This window comes from Macrotis lagotis, chromosome 4 (assembly GCF_037893015.1).
Source record: "Macrotis lagotis isolate mMagLag1 chromosome 4, bilby.v1.9.chrom.fasta, whole genome shotgun sequence".
NCBI lineage: Eukaryota > Metazoa > Chordata > Mammalia > Peramelemorphia > Peramelidae > Macrotis > Macrotis lagotis.
Genome location: NC_133661.1, coordinates 144,997,449 through 145,014,693, shown reverse-complemented (window position 1 = coordinate 145,014,693; position 17,245 = coordinate 144,997,449). Strand labels below are relative to the sequence as shown.

The following is a 17,245-nucleotide window of genomic DNA, read 5'->3' as shown; positions in this document are numbered from 1 at the left end:
ACCTTAAATAAATCAATCTAGATATTAATTCTAAACTTACAGGGAAATCAAAGGAAGGCAATGTAGCCAAAATATGTTTCTGTTTTTCCCCTAGTTAAAAAAAGTATGGAGGTAATAAAAGAGAAGAACAAAACACCATAAACATATACTTTTAAAGAGAAAATGATTTTTATTCACTTGAAACTCTTTATGCAGTTTTTTAGATTTGCAGCAAAAAAGAATAAGCAATATTTCCACATTCCATTGTAAGTTCTTTCTTCCCTAAAATCATCATAATTTGCTTAATGTGCCAATGGAAGAAACAAAAGTCCAAAGAGGATCAAACTCAATCATTCAACACAAATGCAAGACTGGAATGAGGATGGGGGTGAAACCAACAACTGGACAGACAAAGAGCTACTGTTCTGATTCAGCTGTGCTTTAAATAGTCTTTTGATTCCCCACTCTGCCCTCTGATCATGTCAGCCAGCAAAACCACTTTCTACTTCAAAGTTCTTCTACTCCACTAAGCACAGTATTAGGTAGGGACAGGTGAAACAAATCAATGGTATGAGGCTAATCATTCAAAATCATATAATCATATAACAAAGTACTAAATAAGGTTTCAAAGGTTTGTTTTCTTAATCATGGACAACATAGTAAGAAAATGGGCAGATCAGGTAGTACCATATTTTGTCATTATCAGCTCAGAGAAGTGCATAGAACTCTGCTTCTGGAATAAGGAAGACCTGTGTTCAAAGTCAGTCTCAGAAACTGTCTAGTTATGTAACCCTGGGCAAATCACTTCACCTGTCTGTCTCAGTTTCCTCAACTGTAAAATAAGAATAATAATAGCACCTCCTTCATAGGGTTATTATGAGAATCAGATAAGATAATTTTAAAGCACTAACCCTGTGTCATAAATGCTTGTTCCCTTCCCCTCTGTCCCTTCTCCCTGAGTCCTCTCATGGATACCACTGACTCTATACATCCTGAATAGAACACCTCCCTCATTCTAAACCCTCTCTTACTCAAGTTACTGTTTCTGTTAACGGCAAAAGCAATCTTCTAATCAATCACTCAGGTGCAAAGCCTGTTTATCATCTCTGGTTCTCTCCATCTTCCCTACTCCCCAAGTTTTATTGATTATGCTTTCAAAATGTCTTTCTACTCTGTCCCACTTCCACCATTTTAAATTCATGTTTTTACCAACAATAATCTCAATTAATACAAAGAGCCTTCTCATTGGTTTTCCTACCTCTATAGTCTTTTCTTCTGCCAATGCATTTTATATATATACACACACACACACACACACACACACACACACACACTATTGGGAGGTTAATATATATATATATATATATATATATATATATATATATATATGACCATTTCATTATTCAAAGATCTTTTTTAGAAAAACCCTTAAAATCAATACTCTTCACTTTAAACAAAGTATTATTAAAATGGCTGCATTGTGTAAGTTATCTAGTTCTGACTAAAAGAAATATGGTCCCTGTCCTCCAATAACTTACATTGTAATGCCTACCAAATATAATCCTAAAGCCTGGTGTTCAATGCCACATTCTGGCTTCAACCCAGTCTTTTCAATCTGTCTTTCACTACCTGCCTTTTTAGGCTCCAACTTATTGTCCAAAACTTTTAGGAACTCCCCCCCCTTCCCTTCCCTCCCTCCCCCCATCTCTTTTTGTCTGATGAAATCTATTTTCAAACCCCAGCTCAAAAACACCTCTTCCAAAAAATCTTCTCTGATCACCCAGAAATGTGAGACCTGGATTTAGAATCAGAGCCACCTGGATTCAAATGTTCATTCTGCCTCCTATTCAGGGGCCTTGGTGTCAGCTACTGAACTAGACAATCTCTCAAGTTCTCTTCCAATAAAAGCTTATGTTCATCTGAGGCTACAAAACCTTACTCTTAACTCTTAGGAGTATGTGATATGTAGTTCTGATATTACATTCCCCTTTGTTGGTGGTGGAAGCAGCTAGGTGGCCCAGTAGATAGAGGGCTGGGCCTGGACTCAGGAAAATCTGACTTCAAATTTAGATTCAGACATTTACTAGTAGTGTGACCTTGGACAAAGTCACTTGACCCTGGTTTGCCTCACTTTCCCCATCTGTAAAATGAGCTGGAGAAGAAAATGGCAAACCACTCCAGTATCTTTGCCAAGAAGAAATGTTATTTCTGCATATACATACCTTATTTCTTCCATTAGGTTATAAACTTCTTGAAGACAGAGAAGGTCTTATGTTATTTCCATTTCCCCAACAGGATTTTTTTGCATAATAAAGTAAATGATTGATAAATGATTGAGTTTAATCTATTATTTTGACACTTCATATTTACCCTCACAAAACAAACTTAGGATGATTAGGATATCTACAATTTTCATGAGCATATCCTATATTCAATCTAGTAAGTATTTCTCAAGTACTTAATGAAATGCTAGCTAATGGAGATACAAAGAAAAATATGAAAATGGTTTCTACCTTTAAGGAGCATATACTCTATTCAAGGGCATATGACAAGTTCTGTTACTAGGACATCATTACTTAAAATTAGTTTTACAATAAATAATAAATATAAGACTTCTATTTGAAAAATCTTCTTTAGAATCCTTATGTAGTTTCTTGGTCAGGGTGGAGGAAATGGTGAAGGATGGATAAACATAAACATCCAACAAAAAAATAAGTATTTTAATTACAATCCTTTTTCAAGAGTCATACTCAAATACTTAATGTTTTTATGGTCTTTTAAAAATATTTTGAAATTGTAGCACAACAGTTGATCATATTTTTTTTAAAATATAAATGTTATATAATAACAATACCTGTTCAGTACGTTTCAGATGTTGATGTAAATTAAGTGCTAGTCTGTCCCACCATCGACCTCTGCTCTCAAGACAATATATTTTTTGTGACAAGAGATTTTCAAGTTCCTTTACTGCTTCCTATTGAAACAAGATATCAATTTAAACAAATAAAAAGTAAATCAAGGTAAATTAAATCTATGAATCAGTAAGAATTGCAAACTGAAGTAACAAATCACATTTACACCCAAAGAAGCTGATAACTGGCTATGTTTCACATGCACCCTGCATTATATCTTTCATGTAGTAAGGAAGAACTGGATAATCACATTTTTTATCAAATCATCCTTGAATCAAGAATAGAGAAGGCTAGTCAGGTTTTAGGAATGTGGTTTGTGTATATAAACTTTTTACAATTTTTCTGGAGGCCACATAAACTGGACCCTGTAAAAATAGTGCTTTTAACTTACTATACTTTGGTCACTTGAGTAAAGTGGTTCAGATATGACTTTATTATAGTCATTCTTTACTAACTTATGAAGTCATCTTTTCACAATGATTGTTTTCCCTTTCTATTTCCTCATTCAAAAATAAAAACTTACAGATTATTCAGACAATCTCTGGAGGACGTTGCAGATAGATGAGATTGCCCAAATCCTTAGGATACATGCTTTTCAATCTTGAGGAGGATTCCAAGTAGATTTCTAAGTAGAAAAACTTACAAAACACAATCTAGTCTAGGTGGGATCTTTCCCTAGGAAATAACCTACTGTCACTGGGATTTCTATCAGAATTTATGGTAAAACAGTTTATGAAAGGAAAAGCCAGTCATCAAGGACTGGATAGAGATGACTCTTCTGTTCAGATTATTGGAGGTGGCCAAGTCTCACAATTGGGTCATATTCTCTGCAGGATGAGCTATAGTCTTTTTGCCTATCTCCTCAATATGTATACCCCTTCTTTGAATGTTATCCAGTGGGAGTTGATTCCACCCTCAAATACACTCCCTTTTCCAAAGACTTTTTAAGCATTCAGAGACCCTCAAAGGTTTGTCTATGTTTTGGGAGAGAAAGACAAATGACTACCATTTTATTATCTGCTACCCATAATTAATAAAAATTGATTATTAATTACCCAGAAATTATGTCTCTCAGACTTTTCATTCATCACAAGTCAAAACAGAGTAAGGATTCTAATAATGTTAGTCCCTTCCTCTCCTCTCCTTCCATTCTCCCCCCCACCAATCCCAATAAATTACTTATAATGACTAATTTAACTATATTATTATTGGCTGCAAAATAAATGGAAAAAAATTCAGAGCAAGTCTACCTTGATAGCAAAATAAGGAAATCATATGCAGAAATATAATTTTTCTTCATAATCTTAGTACTTATCTACTTAAAAGAACAGAAAAGTACCCAAGACATACCTCGTACATGTGTAGTCTCTGAAGTACTTCAACTGCTTTAGAGAAAATCCTTGTATAAACCCATCCAACAGTAAAACACCTCAGGAAAAGAGGTAAATCTTCATGGTACCTAAAATAAAGTTATCATACCAAGAATGTAATGTTGATGACAGGTCCAATAATGCATGCACAGATCTGGGTTTCAGAGTAGATATTACTTATGTAGATGCAGATCACAATCTCCCCTATTTAATTAGAGGTATCTAGAAGATTTAATAGAATCTTCCAGAGTTCAAATCTAGCTTCAGATACTAACTGGGTGACCCAAGACAAGTCATTTGACTTCCATTTGCCTTAATTCCCTCAACTATAAAATGGGTATAATATCATCCACCTAGCAGGATTATTTGAGATAATAAAGTGTTTTATCTCTTTCCCTTCCACATAGTAGTAGATGCTATATAAATGCTCATTTCTTTCCTCTTAATTAGGTAACTATTGCAAACTGTCATTTGATGACCCACCTTCAGTTTGTGGTGGGAGTGTCCTGATTAGGCATCAGAGTGGGACCAGAGTAGATGAGACTAATAATAAAGGCAAATGGGATTTTCAGATAAAAAAATTATCATTATTTTATTTTATTTTATAGGTTTTTGCAAGTCAATGGGGTTAAGTGGCTTGCCCAAGGCCGTACAGCTAAGTATTTATTAAGTGTCTGAGGCCGGATTTGAACTCAGGCACTCCTGACTCCAGGGCCAGTGCTCTACCCACTGCGCCACCTAGCCGCCCCCATTATTTTAAAAACAAACTGAACATCTTTAATTCTATCCATTATTCACCTTATCCATCTATGCTTTTTTCACATTCTAAGCACAAATACAAATAAAATACATATATCCTTGCACCCTTGAAAGGCAGCCTTGCATCCTGAAGAAAAATTCACCATATGCAGGTTCAAATCACCTCTGATACTATGGTGACTGTGAGTCCCAGACAAGTCACTTCTCTCTGGGTCTCAGGCACCCCTCCTAAGATGAAGCTGCAGAACAGCTGCTAATTTGCATTAGTGAAAGGAGCTAGCTCCCTGGAGCACTAAACAAAAGAACTAGTATTCTTGGTTTACTCCACTGGTCACTCCCCATCTATTTCATCCACAAGTCTGAATTTAATAATAAGAGTTACATTCTAAAGAATAACCATTCTGGATGGATGAGTAGTTCATTTAAGTAAAAACTATTTCCTTAAGGGATTTATAATCTAAATAGTCTAAAAATAAAAGGATTTCAGTGATGAATATTTTATACATGTTGAGAAGTGAAAAGAATAAACAGGAAAGAATCTCTTGATATATTAAATAGTGAAGATGCTCAGTAACTGTCACGTAATATGATGTGAGACATCTTGTGCTGACCACATGAAACTTTTAAAACAGTTACTCACTCTAGCTTCATCTACAAAACTGAACCAACTGAATTTCCAATTCATGAATAAATCTTGCATATTTCTCATAACCTCTGCACCATTTCTTTGTTTCTTTTGCATTTCAAATTCGGCTGACTGGTCTGCAATCAATTAAATGACAAGTGAAAAACAGATCATTGTTCACATGAAATGTTGGTGCTCAGAAAAGTGCACTTTCTTAGATAATTGTTCATTTTAAGCTTTTGGATTATTGTTAATGTCACATAAAAGTATCTAAATAAGCAAGAAATGTAATGCTTCCAGTTATATTTTAGGATTAACCACAGAATTAATCAACATAATCTTCATGCCAAAAAAAAAATTTTACCAAAAATGAGCATGCTTGTTGGAATGTGCAATGGAAGACATAGTTCTAAGTTATTACCTTAGAGACGGATGATTTTTCAGCTTGTTCCAATCCTCTTCTGCACATTTGCAGAGTTCATTAGCTTCCTTCCAGTTTCCATTAACCATAGTAGTAGAAATATCATTCAACATATGAGCAGCTGAAGCATATCTGATGGTTTAAAAAGTCATAATGAAAAGGCAAGTAAAAAAGCATTTGTTTAAAAATGAATGAATTTAATCCATTTCTTATAATTAATTTTTCTCCAAGATCAATTTTTCAAAGTTGGAAAAGGTATAGTAATTCAAACCAGTCAATATTAGTTAAAAGCAAAATGTTTAATTTTGGAGCAATAATTTACTAACTAGTTAACTAGAAGTGCCAATACATTTAGTTCCATGAAATAATTCACTCACCAGAAGAAATATAAGATACAGAGATAAACAGATGTGTATATTTTGAAGCACTTTGCTAGCCATCTATTTTTGAGAATGTTTTTAACATTTTCTTATGACTGTGATTCATATTTGATAAACTACTCATTCAAACATAGGTGTCCTTCCCAAGAGGGTCCTTCTCATGTTCTGAAAAGTTCTTGGGTTTTTCAAAAACAATGTCAGTAACATTAATTTGAATGGCTGACAAAATGTCATAAGGAGTTGTCTCAGTATGAAATAAACAGATGGTGTTTATAAATTAAAAACAACAAACCTATTACTTATGAGCCATGAACTTTGAAAACACTGCTGATGAGTTGGTTAGGCAGAAGACAGAGATAGGGTTAATCTATTCTTAAGCAAAGGTAGTCTATTCATTTAAAGACAGTCTAAAATAAATACAGACAGAAATTTTATTTTTTCCAAACCTGAACATTTCTGATCATTTCAAAACTGAGATAAGTTTCACCTATGGATGTTCTAGAATTAATATATTTCAAAGGAAGAAAATCATATCTCATTAGGCACCTGAGGATGTCAAAAAAATCAGCTCTAACACTGGCTTTACATTTGATATAGTCATATTTAAAGAACTTTGCTTTAACTTTTCGAAGGAGAGGGCCTAATAACTGGGATACAAAAACTGTCCTGCTGTCAAAGTAAGAAACAAAAAACAGCAAAAGAAGAAAACACAAAGACAAATAATTTAAAACAGGTCTGAAGACAGAGATTGTTTCACTTCTGTCTTAGTATCCCCAGCACATGGTCCATAAACATTTCAGAACTAAAGATTACAAATTTAACTTCCAGTTCCAATCACTGCTTTCATGTATTCACTTTTTAACCATGTGTTTTCTTAGTAACATATTTGTCAAAACCACAAATCAACAGCCATTTTTAGTTAGTATTTACTATTCAAACAGCAGTAGAGATATGTTAGGGAGGTGGAAATTTGTTATGACATCTATCATAATTCCATGTTCATTAGGGTCAAAGACTGAATATATCATGTAATATTATTTAGGTAAATGTGTATTTCCGTAATATTGTTATTTGTTTTTTGTTTTGTTTTTTAGTTTTTTGCAAAGCAAATAGGGTTAAGTGGTTTGCCCAAGGCCACACAGCTAGGTAATTATTAAGTGTCTGAGGCCGAGTTTGAACTCAGGTACTCCTGACTCCAGGGCTGGTGCTCTATTCACTGCACCACCTAGCCACCCTCCTTAATATTGTTATTAAAGATAAGCTGATGATCTTCAGTCTTGCTAGTGAAAATAATGTATCTCATTTAAAAAAAATATTATTTAGAGTGAGATAAAATAGTGAAACAAAGGGAATGAAGTAGAATAATAAATCAGGAAAAAAATAATAAACCAGCTTTTTTTTTTCTCTTGGAACCTGGAAAGAGTTTATGACTTTAGGACATTAATTCTAAAGTACTGCTTCTAAACAGTTCATGTACTTACAAAATTCAATATTTCCACATTTGAAACAAAAAACTCAAAAGTTTGTTTTTATTCTGAATAATACTGTCAATCAAAAATATATTCGCTATTATAGTCACCTGGCATAATCCTACCTGATGAGATCATCTTTATCTTGGAAGATTGGTGTTTTTCTGTTTATAGAATAACTGGGAAAAGTCATTCGGCCTAGGTTGACCATCAGTACAGTGAAAAGTTGGCCTTGTCCACTGCAAGCAGCATCTTCTTCTTCCACTGAATCAGTCAATGAAAATAACAGCAAAATACGGGAAAACACAGACCGAGGACCTTTACAGATTCTTATAGACTGTCCTACCAAATCCTTTGCCCTAGAAAGAAAAATTTATAATGGATACTTAGTATTATCGCTTTAAATAGACTGTATATATTAAATGCAAATTACTCAAAAATTATTTATCACTAACATCTAAAATGAAAGTGTATATCATTCTGGGAAGTAAAAATCAGGATATTAAAATATCAAAAATTATTAATCATTGCAAAATAATTACATGTTCAGTATAATTTTTAATTGCTGATCTCAATCACTTTAGGAAACAAATGAAAAATAATTATGTGAATCTTTATTATTATTATTATTATTATTATTATCATTATCACTCCTTGATAGAGACATCATTTTGCATGCTTGGAAGTGGTAGAGCAATAAAATAAAAGCCAAGGTGTATAGTACAATCAGCTTCCAACTCTGAGGGCTACCTCTAGTCCTCAGCTATTTGCAGGGATCATTTGATCACACAGTACTTTCAGTGAGGACAAAACACTAGAAACAAAGCAGGAGCCTCCCAAAGAGGATGTAGTTGAGCAAATTATGGAATATGGACAGGATGGAATGCTATTATGCTACTAGAAATGACAAATATAATGCATTTAGAAAAACATAGATTTGTATGAGCCAATACACAGCAACAAAAGCAGAGTCAGTGGAGGACAGACCTGACCATAATAACATAAACAAAAATAACACAAGAGGTCACTGAACCCAGCTCCAATGTCATAAATAACCTTGGTTCTGGAGGGCAAATGACAAAACTTTTCCTTCCTCTTAAGAGATGAAGGACTCTGCATATAGAATACTGTAAATTCTGTCATATGCCATTCCTGGGTTGGTTGATTTTTCTCAGAGTCGGGGAAGCAAGCATGCAACAAACTTTTTTCTTTAAAGAAATGACATAGGGGAAGCTAGGTGGTGCAATGGATAGAGCACTGGCCCTGAAGTCAGGAGGACCTAACCTCAGACACTTAATATTTGCCTAGCTGTGTGACCTTAGGCAAGTCACTTAACCCCATTGCCTTAAATAAATAAAAAAAGTTATAAAAAAGAGATGATATAGTATAGTGTAAAGAGCAGCAGATTGGGAAAATAATAAGAGTCCTGATGTTAAAAGACCTGGATTCAAGTTGTAGCTCTTATATAATGGAGTTGTCTGACCCCCAAGAGCCTTAGTTTTCTCATCAGTAAAATGGAAATAATACCATTTATCCCTCTTGATTCTTAGGGTGGTTATCAGGAAAGTACTTTGCAAAAAAACTGCTAAGTATAAGTATAATAATAACAGATAAATGTGATCTATTTTTAGCATCCTCATAAGCAAAATGAAAAAACACTAGGATCAGATTACCTGCTGCAATCCATCAAGACTCTGAAAGACCTTTTATATGTACCCTACTATAGTTTTAAATAAAAGACAAATAAACAAATAAATATATACACATATAAAGTACAAATGTTAATTTACAGTAGCAGAATAAAAAATTCCTACTGCAATTAAAAAGAAAATTGTAATGATACTAAAATTTGGGATCTACATAGCACTTCTAAAAAGGTTCAAAAGCTAATTTGATAGTGTTTTTAGATAAAACTAAAATAGCCTTTCCAAAAAAAAAAAAAACCTTTTCCTAAGATTAATGACCAAGTTTGCTGACTTCATTTCTTTTATAATCTAAACTAATGGAGAAAAAAGTACACTGACTCGGGAGTCAGAAGAGCTAAGTTCTTTCTGGTTTTAAAGACTCTTTGGACCTTAGCTTTCCCATTTGCAGAAAGAAAATAATAATCTATTACACCTACTTCACAGGGTTCGTTAAAATGATCAAATATGGGGTGGCTAGGTGGCTCAGTGTAGTCACGAGGACCTGAGTTCAAATCAGACCTCAGACACTTAATAATTACCTAGCTGTGTGGCCTTGGGTAAGCCACTTAACCCCATTACCTTGCAAAAACCTAAAAAATAAAATAATAAAATAATAAAATAAAATGACCAAATGAGATCTCGTATATTGGTGAAAACACTCTGAAAACTGCAAAGATCAAGCAAATGTGGGATATCATAATTTGTATTTACTAGTAATACATGTAATATTTGGGAGCTTGTAATAAAACAGCATAAAATGTATTAAGAAAGTGCTGTATGAACAAAGAAACTTAGGAACTTTTTGTTAACTTGTTTTAGTTATAATTTAGTCTAATTCTTCATGACCCCATCTAAGGGCTTCCTTGACAAAGATAATTGGAGTGGTCTGTCATTTCCTTCTCCAGCTCACTTTCCAGATGAGAAAACTGAGGCAAATAGGGTTAAGTGACTTGCTCAGAGTCATACAACTAATAAGTATCTGAGGCCAGATTTGAGCTCATGAAGTTGAGTCTTCCTGACTTAACTTCTATTCATTACATGCTTTTAAGTGAAGCAATATGCCCATGATCTTAGAATCTTTAATAGGGGAAAAAAATCCATTTTATTTTCATTTGGGGTAGTAAGTTGTGTTTCTATCCATGTATTCCTAATGTTAAAATATTTGTCATATCATAAATTATGATTAAAATATTACTAAGGGGGAAAAATTTCCTGATATCTGTGCTCAGAAAAGTCAGTAGATTAAAAACCTAGGGTTGTTGAAGAAATTTATACACAAAAATTTCTTTTTTCTTTTTTGGGGGGGCTTTTGCAAAGCAATGGGATTAAGTGACTTGCCCAAGGTCACACAGCTAGGTAATTATTGTTTGAGACTGAATTTGAACTCAGGTCCTCCTGATCCAGGGCCAGTGCTCTATCCACTGCCCCACCTAGCTGCACAAGCATGAAAATTTCTGCCAAGATTTCAAAATACTAATTACAAGATATAACTCATGAAAGAGCCTACTTCATTTGTTTTTATTATTTTTTCTTTGACTGGAAATAGGACTATATCTTATTTATTTGACCAGATGTGAGTTATCATTGTAGAAAACTCCAAGTAAGGAAATTGTTTTCACTGATAAAAACAAAGTGAAAACCACTTGGCAACTTTTGTTCTTAGAATTCCCTGGGACTCTGAGAGCACAAGTGACTTGTCTGGAGCCACACACCTACTATATGTTAAAGGCTGGACTTGAAACCCAGACCTTTCTGCCACTAAGGATGGTTCTCTATTCACTAAGCCATGCTACTATCTGTTTTTGTTTTTTAGAAACAATCAGGATTAAGTGATTCGCCCAGGGTTACACAGCTAGTAAGTGTCTGGGGATATATTTGAACTTAGGTCCTCCTGACTCCAGGGTGGGTGATCTATCCACTATACCACACAGCTAGCCCTGCTTTCTCTGTTTTCGAAAACAGAAGATTTTTGCCTCTCCCTTGAAAACCCTAGTGTTAAAAGGCAAGTCTGTGTTACCCTTCTATTCAAGCTAGGAATAGTCATATTTGTAATCTTAAGAAAAATAAATTACTTCTCTTTTGTTTTTTTTTTCATTCAAACCAGTTAAAATAAGCACCTGACTTCTACAATGAACATAGTATGTGAAAGCATTATTTCTTTAACTTAAAAAGGCAGTTAGAAGTTTTTATAAATTAAAATCCAATTGTACCTTTTCAAAATCACTTTGCCAATCCCAGGCTGATCCCTGCCAAAACTGAAGACTGAACGCTGTTTGGCTAGTCTGAGGAATGTGTTCACCAGGTGCTGTTTCTGTCCACTTGGATTTGTCAAGTGAAATGTCCTTGCTAAGGTTTTTAGCTCAGGAGCAGAAAGCAGGTCAAGTGCTTCTGAGAGATCTTGTAATTCAGATTCTAGAAAAGTAAAAGCATAAACATTTAAAGTGGAATAAGTATTTAAACTTCAGCTCAGGCTTCTACAAACAATCTTTCAACAACAATCTCATGGATGATTCTTTCTCAAGAGCACCTAGTTTCCACTCTTTTGTCAGTGCAACACAATTTTTTTTATTAAAGATTTTATTTTGAGTTTTACAATTTTTCCCCTAATCTTACTTCCCTCCCCCCACCCCTACAGAAGGCAATTTGTCAGTCTTTACATTGTTTCCATGGTATACATTGATCCAAATTGAGTGTGATGACAGAGAAATCATATCTTTAAGGAAGAAACTCAAAGTATAAGAGATAGCAAAATCAGACAATAAGATACGTTTTTTTTGTGTTGTTTTTTTTTTTTTTGTAAATTTAAGGTAATAGTCCTTGGACTTTGTTCAAACCTCCACAGTTGTTTCTCTGGATACAGATGGTATTCTCCATTGCAGAGAGTCCCAAATTGTCCTTGATTGTTGCACTGATGGAATGAGGGAGTCCTTCAAGGTTGATCATCACCCCCATGTTACTGTTAGGGTGTACGGTGGTTTTCTGGTTCTGCTCATCTCACTCAGCATCAGCTCATGCAAATCCCTCCAGGCTTCCCTGAATTCCCATCCCTCCTGGTTTCTAATAGAACAATAGTGTTCCATGACATACATAATACCACAGTTTGCTAAGCCATTCCCCAATTGAAGGACATTTACTTAATTTCCAATTCTTTGCCGCCACACACAGGGCTGCTATGAATGTTTTTTGTATAAGTGATGTTTTTACCCTTTTTTAATTATCTCTTCAGGGTATAGACCTAGTAGTGGTATTGCTGGATCAAAGAGTATGTACAGTTTTGTTGCCCTTTGGGCGTAGTACCAAATTTCTCTCCAGAAAAGGTTGGAGGAGTTCACAGCTCCATCAACAATGTAATAGTGTCCCAGATTTCCCACAACCCTTCCAACAATGATCATTATCCTTTCTGATCATATTGGCCACTCTGACAGGTGTGAGGTGAAGCATTAGAGAAGCTTTAATTCATATTTCTTTAATAAGTAATGATTTAGAGCAATTTTTCATATGACTATGGATTGCTTAGATTTCCACATCTGTAAATTGCCTTTGCATAGCCTTTGACCATTTGTCAATTGGGGAATGGCTTCTTTTTTAAATATGACTCAGTTCTCTGTATATTTTAGAAATGAGCCCTTTGTCAGAAACATTAGTTGTAAAGATTGTTTCCCAGTCTACTACATTTCCTTTGATCGTGCTTACAGTGGTTTTTGTCTGTGCAAAAGCTTTTTAATTTTATGTAATCAAAATCATCTAGTTTGTTTTTAGTGATGTTCTTCATCTCTTCCTTAGTCATAAACTGTTCCCCTTTCCATAGATCTGACAGGTAAACTAGTTCTTGATCTTCTAATTTGCTTATAGTATTGTTTTTTTATGTATAAATCTGTATCTATTTGGATCTTATCTTGGTATAGGGTGTGAGGTGTTGGTCTAATTTAAGTTTCTTCCATACTAACTTCCAATTTTCCCAGCAGTTTTTATCAAAGACAGTTTTTATCCCAATAGTTGGACTCTTTGGGTTTATCAAACAGCAGATTACTCTAATCGTTTCCTGCTATTAGTGCAACATAATTAAAAAAAAAAGGATGGTTCTTATCCTCTAATGATATAACAATGGCTTGATTCTAACATGGTCTGGAAGATATCTATGCTTCTCAAGAACCTGCAGAACCTTCTAAGAGCTAAGTTATTTTTACAATTAAGTGAGTAAATAAACTATAACTTACATGGTATGGCAGGATATCAAATGTTATTCTACCTACTGAGTCTCTTCTCCCTGGGTCTGCAGTGACTGAAATTCCACTATAAGAGTGTCATTCTTTTAACCCTGACAACTTGGTCTCTAAGCTTTACTATCCAATCACATATATTTCTGTGAAGGATCAGAATTTCATTATTCTACAATTTTGTCAGGACCTATCTCACACACTCCCTTTCCTCCAAAACCTAGTGAAAGCTCTGAAGAACTGAGGATGTTTATTCTGGTGAAAAAAAAAAAGATGCTCCATGGGGAGGGGGAGGGTCTGAGAGAGAATTATAACAGCTGTCAACAAGTATTTGAAGGGTTATTACATGTTAAGAAATTAGACTTTTTTTGGTCTGTCTCTAAAATGAAAAATTAGGAGGAATGGCTGTAAATTACAGAGCAGAATACCAAGGTTTGATGTTAAGAAAAACTTTCTTTCCAAAAAAAGAATCAGCTTTAGAAGGCTTGACAACCACTCAGGAAGAAAGGAAGGAAGGAAGGAAGGAAGGAGGGAGGGAGAAAATGGAGGGGAGAAAAGGAGGGAGGAGGGAGGAAGGGAGGGAGGGGGAGAAGGGAGGCTGGAAGAGGGGAAGGAATGAGGGGAGAAAAGGAGGGAGGAAGGAAGGAATCTTTCACAGAGATATGAATGACTGAATAGATAACTGTTAGAAACCAAATTCAACTCAGAGAATTGTTCTGTGAAGTTCTTTTTCTGTCGAGTTCTAGTTTTGTATGTTTGTTTAATTATAACAGTTTCTCATTCAAAGAGGAATGACAATTATGGATCTTACACAAAAATAATTTATTAACCATCAGCTATGTGTGCTTAAAAAGAATTGTGAAGTTTAAACAAAGACCAAAGACTATTACCTTCAATTTAAAAAAAGTTATCTTATGTATTACATAATTTTGCTATCTCTTATATTTTATTTTTTCCTTAAGGATATGATTTTTCTCTCAACACATTCGATTTTGATCAATATATAGCACAGGAAACAATGTAAAGATCATCAGACTACCTTCTGTGGGAGGTGAGGGGGGGGGAAAGAAGTGAGGTTAGGGGGAAAAATTGTAAAATTCAAAAGAAAAAAAAAACAGAAGGTATCAAAGTAGGAATTCCTAATATCTAAATGAATCTGTGATCTCATCAATTCAGGAGTTTCTCTCCAAGAATGCAGACTGTAACACATTTGTGCTGTCTATCCTGTGTGACTCTAAAAATGTCATGCCAAAAGGTTGCCTTAGGATTTCATCCAATATGCTGGAGGGCCTTCCTTAGTCTCTCTCTCAATAATGTGAGTGGAGTACTGTGGTCTTCCACATGTTATCCCTTGCTACTGCCACATGATCACTCACAATTTGTTGATGATATGGCTTTATTTCTGTCTTTTTTCAGACTTATGCACTGCTTATATGTTGCAATCTGTTCACATCCACCATGTTCCTTTCTATCACCTTCTATATGATGTTCATTATTAATTCTTTGGAGGCAGTGCTGTTCCAGATCTTGCTTCCATACAGCAACACAGGTAAAATATTAGCATTTAAAAGATCAGCCTTTTCTTTCACAGGGACTTTAAGGTCAGGAAAAGTACCCTTCAGTTTCCTAAAACCAACCCAGCCCTCTTTTCTCTTCAATTCTAAATCAAGCTCCCTGTCTATCTATTTCAAGAATTCATACCACTGATCAGGTTTTCAATATGTCTATTCAGAACCATGATGAAAACTCCAGTGAGTTTTCCAGGAAGCTCTGCAATGTCTTGAAGATTGATGAAATCAACACAATGTCTTCTGAAATCAAGACCATCTGGAGGCCCTAACTATTCACAGGGAATCTCTCTTCACCCTAGAATCTATGCTGGTGCTCTTCCATCATAGTGGTGTTGGCTGGTTGGTTCTTGTTCTTCATTATCAAAGAAGACCAAAGTGACAATGCTATGTGAGAGATAGTTTATAGTGTGTCCAACTGTGGCTGATCAAATACGAGCTTCAGTCAAGTATAAATAGTTCATGTGAATACCTAGGGTGGTTACTCTAAACTTGCACAGCTCACATTTCCTTTGAACTGCTTCAATTCTGCCTTGCTCATAGAACACAGTATCCTCTTTGATAAGCACATGCCATGCTGGGCAGTCCTATGCCAGTGTTTCCTATGCTGCACAATCAATTCCAAAGTTCTCAAGAAAGACATTCTGGGTGATGCTGTATCATTACTTCTAACCCTACTGTGAGTACTTGCCCTGTATGAGTTCACCATAGTTTTTTTGGCAAGCATGTGCCTAGCATTCTAACAATATGATCCACCAATCATAGTGGCACTCTCTGCTAACATTTGAATCCTTAGTAGTTTAGTTGGAGAAAGGACCTCAGTGTCTGGTATCTTCTCCTGCCAGGTGACCTTCAGAATCTTCTTAAGACAATTTAAATGAAGTGATTCAGTTTCCTGACATGGCTCTGGTAGACTGTTCAGGATTCACAGGCATATAGCAATGAGGTCAGCACAACAGCTCTGTAGCCCTTCAGTTTGGTAGTCAGTCTAATGCCTCTTCTCTCCTATACTTTCTTTAGGAGCCTCCCAAATACTGAGCTAGCTCTGTGTGTGTGTCAACCCCATTGTCAATGTGTACCACCTTGGAAAGGACACTGCTAAAGTAAGTAAACTTGTCCACAGTACTCAAAACTTCTCCATTTGCTATAATTGATGGTTCCACAAATGGATGGTGTGATGCTGGCTGATGGAGCACTTGTGTTTTCTTGATGTTAATTGTTGGGTCAAAATTAGCACAAGCAGCAGAGAACTGATCCATATTATACTGCATCTCAGCTTCAGAGGCTGTGATGAGTATACAACCATCTGCAAACAGAAAACCATACACCAACATTTCCTCCACTTTGGTCTTGGTTTGTAGCCTTTCAAAGTTGAAGAATTTGCCATCAGTGCAGTAGCTGACCTTGATGCTTTGTTCAACCTCAAAAAGGTGTTTGATAATATGACTGAGAACATCATGCTAAAAAGCATGTGAGCAAGGACACAGTCTTGTTCCACTCCATCAGTAAATACTTTGGCAGGCACATTTTCTTTTAATACATCACTTGATACTTTCTAAAAATAATACTAAAATACGTAATATATGGAAGGGAGAAACCTTGTAAAAGAGCCTGTAAGGTGGCATTACATTCTATTGAGTCAAATATTTAAACATTATCTACAATAAGTACAATGGGATCTACATATTAAAATGTTCAATATTGAATATCCTCTGAGAAGGTCTGATGGTTACTGGGATGCAGGTTCAAAAGGAGATTCTAAAGTCAAAACTAAAGCTGGCATGGGTGCTTCCTCAAATATAGGTTCCAGGACAAACTCAGCAACTAGTGAAGAGAAGGCCACTGTGGTTGAGGTGCAGA

At 35.2% G+C, this 17,245-nt stretch overlaps 1 protein-coding gene across 7 annotated transcripts in view; it reads right to left on the bottom strand.

Annotated features, from left to right (window-relative positions):
* The window catches only part of FAN1 (FANCD2 and FANCI associated nuclease 1), a 37,352-nt gene that overhangs the window by 11,519 nt on the left and 8,588 nt on the right, over positions 1 to 17,245 (bottom strand). For all 7 annotated transcript variants that reach the window (XM_074234258.1, XM_074234264.1, XM_074234262.1 and 4 more), the window contains 5 exons: positions 11,811 to 12,012; positions 8,041 to 8,274; positions 6,067 to 6,198; positions 4,242 to 4,350; positions 2,834 to 2,953 (listed from right to left, as the gene is read on the bottom strand). In XM_074234258.1, coding sequence (XP_074090359.1) covers positions 2,834 to 2,953; positions 4,242 to 4,350; positions 6,067 to 6,198; positions 8,041 to 8,274; positions 11,811 to 12,012 — 797 coding nt within the window. The remainder of the gene's footprint in view (positions 1 to 2,833; positions 2,954 to 4,241; positions 4,351 to 6,066; positions 6,199 to 8,040; positions 8,275 to 11,810; positions 12,013 to 17,245) is intronic.